The sequence below is a fragment of the Oryctolagus cuniculus genome, chromosome 6, assembly GCF_051225735.1.
Source record: "Oryctolagus cuniculus isolate XC-2025 breed Fujian yellow rabbit chromosome 6, ASM5122573v1, whole genome shotgun sequence".
Classification (NCBI taxonomy): domain Eukaryota; kingdom Metazoa; phylum Chordata; class Mammalia; order Lagomorpha; family Leporidae; genus Oryctolagus; species Oryctolagus cuniculus.
In genome coordinates, this window is record NC_142872.1 from 122,740,061 (window position 1) to 122,751,902 (window position 11,842).

General features: G+C 39.6%; 1 protein-coding gene across 4 annotated transcripts in view; it reads left to right on the top strand.

Moving 5' to 3' along the window:
- The window catches only part of SDC2 (syndecan 2), a 119,389-nt gene extending 108,807 nt beyond the window's left edge, over window positions 1-10,582 (top strand). For all 4 annotated transcript variants that reach the window (XM_017341450.4, XM_089336351.1, XM_089336352.1 and 1 more), the window contains exons 4-5: window positions 7,159-7,294; window positions 8,193-10,582. In XM_017341450.4, coding sequence (XP_017196939.1) covers window positions 7,159-7,294; window positions 8,193-8,356 — 300 coding nt within the window. In that variant the 3' untranslated portion in view covers window positions 8,357-10,582. The remainder of the gene's footprint in view (window positions 1-7,158; window positions 7,295-8,192) is intronic.
- The last annotated feature ends 1,260 nt before the right edge of the window (window positions 10,583-11,842 follow it).

Consider the following 11,842-nt stretch of genomic DNA (forward strand, 5'->3'; position numbering starts at 1 on the left):
AGTCCTTTTAAAAGGTGCTGTTTAAAGTTAGGGGCAAATGATTTTTTTTTTTTTTGTAAGATTTACTTTATTTCTTTGAAAGGCTGAACAACAGAGAGAGAGGGAGGAGAGACAGAGGCAAAGAGATCTTCCATCTGCTGGTTCACTACCCAAAGGACTGCAATGGCCAGGGCTGAGCTAGGCCAAAGCCAGGAGTCTAGAACTCCATCTGGGTCTCCTATGTGGGTGGCAGGGACCCAAGTATTTGAACCATCACCTGCTGCCTTCCCAGGCACATTAGCTGACAGCTGGATCTGAAAGGGAGCAGCCAGAACTCAAACTGGTGCTCCAATATTAGATCTGGCATTGCAGGCAATGGTTTAACTTGCTGTGCCACATGCTGGCCCAACCTGTCTTTGAAAGTCTTCATGAAAAATGGAAGTAAAAGGTAGTTTTTATGCAAAATAATTTTGACATACATGTAGTATTTTTTCATAATACACATTTTTCATGAACTTTTTTTTGAAAGGTAGAGATAGACAGGGAGAGGGAGGAAGGGGGAGAGAGAGAGAAAGATCTTCCATCTGCTGGTTCACTCCCCATATGACCATAATGACCAGGGCTGGGCTAGGCCAAAGCCAGGATCCAGGAACTCCATCCAGATTACCCACATGGGTTGCAGGGGCCCAAGTACTCAGGGCATCTCCACTGCTGCTTTCCCAGCACATTAGCAGGGAGTAGGATCAGAAACAGAGGTCAGGACTCAAACTGGCACTCATGTGGACTGCTGACATCACAGGTGGTGGCAGCTCAACCTGCTGTACTACCACACTAGCCCTTTTCATGAACTTTTGGAAGACTCCCTATATACATGGATTTCAAAATTTTTTTGCCCAAAAATAAATGTCTTTAATTCCATTTTACATGAACTTTTTGAAATACCCTCATGTAAGTGTAAATGACTCTTTCTTATTCTTTATGATTATTTTGGCATTTAGCCAATTAACTACTTTTATCACCCATGCCTAACATATATGAATATTTTTCACATGGCACTCCTTCTTAAGTCCAGTTAAGAAGCAAAACCTTGTTGATTTGGCTTAAGCCAAGAAAAAAACATTTCTCCATTTCCTAGAGAGTGCTCTGATTTAAACCACTGTGAACTTTACATATGTTGAAGTGGGCAGTGGAATGAAACTCCAAGTTACATCTTGAAATTGTGCTTACCTCAGTAAGTCATTTCTCAAAGTTTCCTTGAGACCCCATCAGCAGTTTGGAAACTTTGATCTCTTACAATAATGACGAACCTGGGCACATCTGTATAAATGTACTTTGAGACCTGACTTATTAAGAATGAGGTCTTTGGCCTTAGAACAGACCAAATATAAAGCAAATGAAAACTGAGTTCATGATTTTGGCCTTTTTAGTTTATTAGATTTTGGCCTTATTATATTGCTGTTAGCTGACCATTTTTTAATAGGTAGACTATTTAAGTTGGAAAATGCATTTTAAAAGTCTGGAGAAAGCCTAAGTTTTACATCATGGGTCCAGTCAAATTTCTTAGCTTCTGTGCCATTCCTTATGGGTCATTAAGATTAAATGGGAGTGCTTGTAGCATTGGCACTTGAGACCTAGTAAGCATTCTGTAAGCACTGATTGCGTTTGGTAGAGCAGAAGAGACCAAGCCAGTTCACCAAATGAGCATGTGTGATAAGTGCAGTGGTGGAGTTTGCAGACAGTTCGGGGGTAGCATACTGCTTTTGAAAACATACAAACCCAAGTGTCCTCTTTTGGAATGCTCCCATATTTCTGATTAGACAGGAAGTCTGTGGAAGGCTGTTTTATACAGGTAGTGAGGGGCCTTCTCTGGAGCAGGGAGTGCCTCTCTGCAGGCAGAAACGTAAGTGGGCTTTTCATACCCTTACCCAAACCTTTTTTCTCCCTCCTCATCTTCAGTGTCCCCAGTGCCTGCGACCAGCCTGATGAATGACACAGCCAGATGGGTTTATGCTGATGTGGAGCTGCCAGGGCAACAGCCCTATCCAGACTGGTGTGCTCTCTGTAGGATTCAGAAGGGTTAGTCAGTGTTAGTGGCAAACTGATTTCACAAGCTGGGAGATAGGGAAAGAAACACTCTTTGAGGACCATGGCGGATATCCCTAGCATATGATGATGGCTCCCTGCATGGAAGCTCCTCCATCAGTGTCTAAACTGAATCAGTGTAAGAGGGGAAAAGTGGAGAAATGAGAAACATCAAGTGCAACTCGTAGTAGGATGGCTGCCTGCCAGAGTGTATATGTATAGTTATGCAGTATGGCTGTTGAAAGATGCATTTTTTTAAATATACGACGTTTGTTTGACCACGTTTATGATGAAATCTCTTGAAGTCAGTGACCATTAGGACTCCCTAGCTTGAGGCAAGGAACTCTGCTGGGAGAATTTTGGCTTTTAGTGATATAGCTGAATTCTAAGCAAAACCTAATTTGACATGGAGTTTTGTGGATTTGTTTATGACAGTGAATTGGAAATTGATTTAAATTTTCTAAAAATTGGCTTTAAGATAGTAATTGCATAAGATCAAGATGGAGAATAAAAGATATTTGGCAGATGAGTTTAGAAATTGAAGATTCCAAAACATCTTAATATATTTATATTCCTACTACCAAATTGTGTTCAGTATAGTAATAAAAATTCATCCATTCATGGTAGATTTGTTGAGTGCTCTTCATTATGTGTCAAACTCTTGTTCTAGGCCCTGATTAGGATGATATTGATAATGAATAAAAATGAAGATAGGGATTCAATTTTCCATTTTACAGTTACATGATACAACTGAATTAAACATTGCCTCTAGGATACCATTAGTGTAAATGTTGCTGTTGAATGGGTCTCACAGTGACACTAATGTCACCATTCTAGATACTCTAGTCTGCAGTAAATTTATGTGACTAAAAATTAAACAGAGACAATTATTGGTTCAAGCAGATCATCACTTGTCATCTTTGACTTCTAACTCATGTCCATGGCATCCAAACAATCAGACATGGACATGACAGATCTTTAATCAGTTTCATTTAGTGTTTGGTGCTGCCTCTGTAAAATTTCATTTTGTTCATGTATACAAATGTAAGGTATTTCAGATTAGATCTCTACAGTAGAATGATTTCTTCTTAGTCAAGCCTCTGCTTCCATATAATAAAACTTTTCAATAAAAAATAAATGATTGTTCCATGAGGCACCCTGAGGCTTGTGCACTGTGGACTATTCCTCCGAGTGCGGAGTGACCCCAGCCCTGGGGAGCCTTCCATCCATGCCCTGGATCCCCAGGATGCATGCTTCTTTGAGCCTCCTACTCAATCAAAAGCTGAATCACATGGGTCTTAAATGACTTTAGGGACTCAAAAAAATCTGAGATGATACCATGTGATTTTTCATAATAATGGACAAAGATGATACAGGTAAATTAAGCCCAATCTCAAATATAAAAGTTCAAAAAGTTAAATTTTTTTATAACAAAAATACAACTTCAAAAAGTTCAAGGAAGATAAAAATTAATTTTGTTGCAAAATTGCTTTTTGAAATCCAAATGCAGATTTTTTTTAAAGCTTATTTTTAATTATTTGAAAGGTAAAAAGACAAATAGATACGCAAATCTCCCATCTGTTGTTTCACGCCCCCCAAAATGCCTTCAAAAATCCAAAGCTGGGCCAGGCTAAGGCCAGGAGCTGAGAACTAATTTTGAGTATCTCAGGTGGGTGGCAGGAACCCAACTACATGAGCTGCCACCTGCTGCCTTCCAGGATTCATAATAGCAGAAAGCTGGAATTGGGAGTGGAGCCCAGACTCCAAACCTGGGCACTCCAATGCGGTATGCAAGTATCCCTAGTGGTGTCTTCACCTAGCCTAGACTTTTTGTGATACACATTTTCCAAGCACTTTTTGAAACCTCTCGTGTTACAGAGGTTATTTATGTCCATCTCATTTCCCATCAGAACTTGCATACCCCCTTTCCTGTTCACAAACCTCATCTACCACTTGATTTCTCTCTTCCTTTTCCTAATCTCTACTAGCAAAGCTTTTTTTTAAAAAAAGATTTATTTATTTATTTGAGAAGTAGAGTTATAGACAGAGAAAGGGAGAGAGAGAGAGAGAGAGATGTCTTCCATCTGCTGGTTCCCTTCTCAAATGGCCACAACGGCCAGAGCTGAGCCGATCCAAAGCCAGGAGCTTCTTCTGGGTCTCTCACACAGGTAGAGGGGCCCAAGCACTTGGGCCATCTTCTACTGCTTTCCCAGGCCACAGCAGAGAGCTGGACTGGAAGAGGAACAGCCTGGACACAAACTGAGACCCATATGGGTTGCCAGCACTGCAGGTGGATGCTTAGCCTAGTACGCCACAGCACCAGCCCTACAAAGCACTGTTAATGAGCAGAGAAAAGTTCCCTGGGTTAGAATGCAGGTAATCTATTCTCTGGTGCCTCGTCTCTCCTACCGGACAGCCAATTAGTGATGGGCATTCCATGAAAAGAATGGAGAAAACTCAGGCCTCTGATTTACCTTAGTACATGAAGGCCTGAGACTACCTTTCCTATTTTATTCTATCATAGTAACAGAGAGAACAGTAAAACTTTGGGTTCATGTTGTGCAACAGTGATTGACAATTCCTCTGTGGGTTCTGCTTTTTGTAATCATGACAGGTTGAAGTTTAGGCAGTGTAAGTTTTCTTGTGCTTGGGAAAAAAGGCATTCTTTATCATACACCATCTTCAGTGGAAACCTGGGTTCTCATCCACTGAGGCAGGGACCTGCTGCTCTTGCATACATAGAGTTCAAATGAATATACTTTGTATAGAATGTGATCCTTCCTAGAAATGAGGCTGACTGTAAAGCAACCTAAGAAGGTGAGGTCTTCAGGGCCAGCACTGTGGTGTAGTGGATAAAGCCACCTCCTGCATCCATCTGGCCGGTTCAACTCCCGGCTGCTCCACTTCCGATCCAGTTCTCTGCTGTGGCCTGAGAAAGCAGCAGAAGATGGCTCAAGTCCTCGGGCCCCTGCACCCATGTGGGAGACCTGGAAGAAGCTCCTGGCTTTAGATCAACACAGCTCCAGCCGTTGCAACCAACTGTGGAGTGAACCAGTGGATGGAAAACCTCTCTCTACCTCCCCTTCTCTCTGTGTAATTCTCACTTTCAAATAAATAAATCTTTAAAAAAGAAGGTGAGGTCTTCTTATGTTCTTAAACCCTCTAGACTTAAGAAGCAGGCTACCATTTTTGATGAACTCCAGCCTTCAGCAAGAAATCAATCACATGACTGGGCTGTGGCATGTTAAGTCCTAGTGGAGATGATTGGATGCTCTTAGGAAGAATAGTAGAGCTAAAAAGGATTATTGTCTTTACCGCCCAGTAGAGTTGACAGTGTTTTCATCCATAGTGTTGGCCGATAAGAACTTTAGTATGGTAGAGAACAGACACCACATTTGAACTGGACTTCCATCACCCAGTCATTCTCAAACCCATAGAATGTTTTGGAAAACTTTAAATAGCTAATAAAAATCAGTGTCATCCAATAGCTAAGATATGGAATCAACCTTGATGTCCATCAACTGATGACTGGATAAAGAAATCATGGTATATATACACACATACACTGTGGAGTACTGCTCATCTATGAAAGGAAGGAAGGAAGGAAGGAAGGAAGGAAGGAAGGAAGCAAGGAAGGAAGGAATCATGCCTTTTGCAAAAGATGGTCAGACAGCTATCACATGTTTTTCTGATTAGAGGTAAAATATAATGTATTGAAGCAAAACAGACTTTTTGAGAATCAATGATGGTTTTTAGCTCTTGTCTCTTTTGTTGAGGAACAATATTTTGTTTTGTTTTCTCTTCATATTATTTGTTGAACTCTTTTACTTAGGGTAGCATTAACCATATGACTATTAAGTATACTATAAAAAAAAGATCATTGTAAAAATTAGGAGTAGGAATTCGAGAGGAAGGTGGAGGAAGAGTTGGAGCATGGGTGGGAGGGAATTTGTGGGGAGTGCTGCTCATGCACCTGGGAAAGCAGCAGCAGATGGCCCAAAGTCCTTCGGCCTCTTCACCCATGTGGGAGACCCGGATGAAGCTCCTGGCTTCAGCCTGGCCCTGCCCTGGCCATTGCAACCGTTTGGGGAGTGAACCAGCCAATGGAAGATCTCTCTCTCTCTCTCTTTCTTAAAACTCACTTTGGAAAAAATAATTCTTAAAAAAAAAAAAGAACAGAAAAAGAAATGAGACTCCAAGGGAGAAATTTAAGAGAATAGAGACTCTCTTAAATTGATATGGGAAAACATAAAATATGAAATGTGCTAGAGAATAATTAGTTCCCCCACCCCCTCAAATATGGTCCCATTAATGGAACTAGAAAAGAGAGCTGATCTGATTGAGAAATTACTTTTTAGATTTGACATGTAGGGTGAAAAGTGATACAGCTGAGGGTAAATGTCTTGTGGGCTGCTGGCCAGGTAGGAGTAAAGGCTGACTGGAGATGAGGCTGTGAGAGTTACATAGATTTATAGTTTTGTATTGTGGAACTTCCAAAAGCCTGAGAATGTCCTTAATTATTCAGATGAGGAAACTGGTGCAGAAAAGTAGAATGGTTTGGTCAGAGTCCCACAAGAGCTACATGGAGAGCCCAGGTCCCCCTGAAGTTCTTGTCCAGGCTTCACTGAAGGTACAGGACTAAGTAGAGTAAACCTTTACAGAATAAGACTGAGGGGGCCTCTACAGGAACTATCATCACACTGCTGTGGGGAGCAAAGACATGAAGGAGTAAGGAAAATTAGCACCATGCAATTGGATTAAAGCAGCCAAAGGGAGACGCTAGCCTGAAGTCAGAGGAGTGGCAAGAAACTAGAGATCATAGGAGATGTCAACCAAACAATGTCATTGGAATTATGATAAAAATCACTGGCCGTCCATCTTGCCTGTTCATGTGATGGGTGTCGTGCAAATCCATGGCTCCTTGAATCCACCTTGGAACTCACACGTTGGAGTAAACATCAATGAAGTGATTATTCCAGTGACTTCCTAAGTGCATGACTGGAAGAAAGGGATCTCCAGAATCTAGTCTTCTGGTAGCCCTTTCTTTCCAGCATATGCTTAAAAATTGATATAATGTTTCTCTTTCTCCCATCCCAGTCACCGGAAGAAATTGATAAGGAAAAAGTTCACCTCTCTGACTCAGAAAGGAAAATGGACCCAGCTGAAGAGGGCACAAACGTGTTCACCGAGAAACACTCAGACAATCTGTTTAAACGAACAGAAGTCCTTGCAGGTGAGTGGCTGGTGGCCATCTGGGGACAGGCTGAGTAAGTGATGTTCAGAGGGGCGGCCAAGCTTGCTGAGTGGCACCTTCCTGCTGAATGCAGTCTTGAGAGCCCTTTATTGCATGGTGAAAGATTTGGCAAGCATCCTGTTTGTCTTCTACCAGCAGCATCACCCATTGGGTAGGAGTGGAGAGTGGGAAGTCACAAAGAGGAAAGTTAAGAACTGAATGGTGCAGAACAGCAGGGCATAGCAGGTTGGCAGGATATGAAGACCAGTCAGTCTTGCTTCAGGTCATCCTGATTTCAAAATAAAGAGAAAGATAAAGGTCTTCGGGAGTGGAGGGCACAAGTGGGAGGTGGTTGACAGAAATACAACCCAAAGTGTTAAGAATGTTGACTCTATATGTAGCCTGCATAAGTACTAACACTAGGTTTCAAAGGGGAATATTTGCAAGATAAAGCAATACCTAATCCTTGGAAGGATAGACTCAGAAGCCAGACTAGAAAGAATTTCCATGCTTTTTTCATCTTTACACTTAAAACTTTTGAGTCAATGATATCCTGTGTTGTGTTTCACTGAAAAAGCAGTGGGGTGATGGAAATATGAAATGTGAATACTGAGAAGATGACGGCATTTTAAGTGCGGGATTAGTTGAGGTCACAGGCAGATTTTTCTTATTGAAGCTTTTGGGTAATACTAATACTAATCAAAGAAAGTATTGTACCTTCCTGAGGAGTGTCAGATTTGCATAATTACCTGGTTACTTTACTGAATCCAGTTTTTAAAAAAGTTTAGATTTTCAAATTAAGCCTTTTATAAAAGTGTAAATAGATTGGGCTTGACAAAGTAAAGTTCTGCAGCCTTGAATCTCTTCTAAAAGCAATCTTTCTTCTGGCATGTTTCAGCTGTCATTGCCGGGGGAGTCATCGGCTTTCTCTTTGCAATCTTCCTTATCCTGCTGTTGGTGTATCGCATGAGAAAGAAGGATGAAGGCAGCTATGACCTTGGAGAACGCAAACCATCCAGTGCTGCTTATCAGAAGGCACCTACTAAGGAGTTTTATGCATAAAACTTCCACTTAGTGTCTCTATTTGTGAGATCACTGAACTTTTCAAAATAAAGCTTTTGCATAGAATAATGAAGATCTTTGTTTTTTTGTTTTTGTTTTTATTTTCATTAAAGAGCCATTCTGGCACTTTAATGATAAAATCCCATTGTATTTAAAACTTTTCATGTATTTCTTTAGAACAACATAAAATTAAAATTTAACATCTGCAGTGTTCTGTGAATAGCAGTGGCAAAATATTATGTTATGAAAACCTTCGATGTCCATGAAATTGGTTTAAACTTTTATGTGCAAATATGAAAAGATTGTTTTTATACTATGGATTGAAGATGAGAGCTGTTTTTGTTTGTGTCAGCATGTCTGGGATTGACCTTACCAAGTGGGTCTTATTTTGTTAATTTATCTGTTGTCCCCCTCTTTTCCTCTGCCCTGCCCTCTGTCCCCTTAAAACCAAAACCAAATCCTATGCCTTTTGTAGCTGTCATGGTGCAATTTGTCTTTGGAGAATTCAGATAATGGTAATTTAGTGTATATGTGATTTTCAAATATGTAAACTTTAACTTCCACTTTGTGTAAATTTTTCAGTGTCAGACTGTCCATTTTACACTTGCTTTATTTTTCATTACCTGTAGCTTCAGGCAGATTTGCAAGAGCAAGTTAATGTGTAAAATTGGATTATTACTACAAAACTGTTTAGTCACATCTGTCCAATCAGATCTTCTCTTGGGAGGATTGGATGGGAGTTACTCAGCAAATCCAAAGATGCTAACAGTATTTTGAGAAGTTGCTGCAGATTTCTTTGGCCACTGTATTTGTTAATTTCTTGCAATTTGAAGGTACGAGTAGGGGTTTAAAGAAAAAACCAGTTTTTGTTCTAAAAAATGCATTTAAGTTGTAAACATCTTTTTAAGCCTTTGAAGTGCCTATGATTCTATGTAACTCGTCGCAGACTGGTGTTAAATGAGTATATATAACAGTTTAAAAAAAAAGTTGGTATTTTATAAGCACAGACAATTCTAATGGTAACTTTTGTAGTCTTATGAATAGACAAAAATTGTAATTTGGGAACATAAAAACTACTGAATAAATCATGTGGCCTCATATTGAAAATGTCACTGTTATACATTTTGTACATTTTCGATCAAATGTACAACTCCCTGTTGCTAATGAATGTCTGCCCTCGAGGATGATGTGGGTTTGATTTCTAAGTGTTCCATGGTGTCTGTAAATCAAAACCAAAGAGCCCATCAGTGAGGCTGTTTATTACCAGATTCACTTCTGGACTGGCCGGAGGAAATCTGAGTGTATCATCCTCTGTGTGTTTGGGTACAGTTATGGGAAGGCTACCAGGGAATTTTGAAGTTTACAACCTTTATAGGATAGCTGATGGCAATGTTGAGACAGATGCCTGCTTTTGCAAACCACGCTGAAGACCATAAATTCCAAAGAATTGCAGGAGACTTTCTGGAAGCCAATCTCTGACAGTCTCACAGACTGATTTACCTTTGAGCCTGTGCTCCAAATCTCTCCTGAAGCTTAACTGAAGAACGAATAGATGGCATACCATAGCTCACATTATGGGGAAGGAGAGATGGCAGAGGAGCTCTGTGGCTTAAATGAGGGCCTTGCTGTGTAGGAGGGAAGTGACTGGGAAGAGTGATGCCTGAGGAGGAGGTGGAAGTGTGAGGGCACCTTGGCTGGGCACTTACCTGTACCGAATATTTCCTTTTGCTGTTTTACCTTTAATTTTGTTTTCAACTATGAGCCACTGTAATAGGAAGAAGACAGCAAAAGCAGCAACTTTTCCAACTTGCCTTTAATAAAATTTGACTACTTCATTTAGAGAACATTCTCTAGAATTGCCCCAGAACTCATTTTTAAAATGACCCTTTTTTTTTTTTTTTTTTTTGGCAACACTTGGAACAGCGTTTACTTAAATCTTGAATGGCCTTAAATCTCAGAGTCCCACCCCATCACTTACAGAATCAATTCATTTTATTTAGAGTGATTTTAAAAGCCACACAATGTCCCTCAATTGCAGAGGCTGAGAAGAATGTAGTGGGTATACCTCTTACTGTGCAAAGGCAGAGTGAAATTCAATTCACAGAATAACAACTGCTTGGAGTATCCATGCCAGGAAAAGAAAATTTCTGGCAAATATTTTGTCACTGCTGTAAAGCAAAATATTTGTTAAAGTGCCAAAATAAAGTCTGTCATGCCGAAAGTAAATCATTGTATAGACTGACATCCAGTTTTCTTCAACTGTACGTTTTTTGCTCAGTTTATTTTGATTTCTTAGGTTCAGTAAATACTATAAAAAGTGTTAGTTATGATTACTGAGTCCAGGAAAATTTTGGTAAAATATAAATATTAAACTCAATGTGAAAATGTCCTGTTTCCTTATCCACATGTAAATGCTTTCCCTTGTGTGCATATGGCTTTGTGCTTGAGAGATTTTCAAAATCCACCCATTATGGGGGAAATAAGATGAGCTTTTATATTTTTTAAAAGGTTTTTTTTGTGTGTGCAGATGCATAGTAGTTGAACTTTGGGTTAGAACTTGGTGAATGAAAGTGAATTTAGGATGAACATGATTTTAGAACTTGCCAACCTTTTAATGTTAAAAGTTGGTTATTTCACATCAGATGTTTAGGGAATTAAGATTTTTGGTAGTGCACTCTTTTCTTGGCAAATTAGATGAAATGCCCTTGCTTATTGAGGGTATACAAGGGCACATCAATAAAGTTAATGAAATTAAGGCATAAGTTATTTTTGATGCAAAAAATTTTTTGAACTCTGCATATGAGGTTGTCTTAAAAAATTTCATGGGTTTCTAACAATTTTGTACCAAAATAAACATCTATTCATTTCATTTCCCATGAACTTTTTGAAGTACCCCTGTAGTTTGTTTGATAGAGAATCTAGGAAGATAAGCTAAATAAGAACATAATTACCTTACTCAGATGGCGGTAAAGAAATTAATATGCCTACACAGGGGTTGGTTCCTACCAGAAAAGACAATAATAACTTTGTAGTTTTTAGGCACTCGCTTCTTAGACATTTTGAAATGTTGAGGAAACTTTTCAAGTGAGGAACAAAAATATAAAAGCTAAAAGAATTGTAAGCTTAATTTTATAACCAGCAGCTTCTTCAAAACCCTTATTATATAATGGAGTGGTAAGAAAAAATATTTTTAAGCATTGGGTTAAAGGCGGCAATGGGTAATGACTGTAAGGCACACAGTCCCTGGCGTGAACGTCCAAGTTCTGAGCCTCTAGCACACAAGAGTGAGATCTAATTAATTAAGCCAAAAGGTCAACAGAGTGGTCTAAACTGAGTGACCACTGAAGTTCTTTTCAGTGCTGATAGTTTCTGTCAGTAATGACATTTGGGATTTGGCTGTTTCTGGGGAGTTAGGTTCAGCCAGCATAGGAAACTTTAAAATGGGTAGAATCTCTGTCTGCCTTTCAGTGGTAAAAACACTGTCAA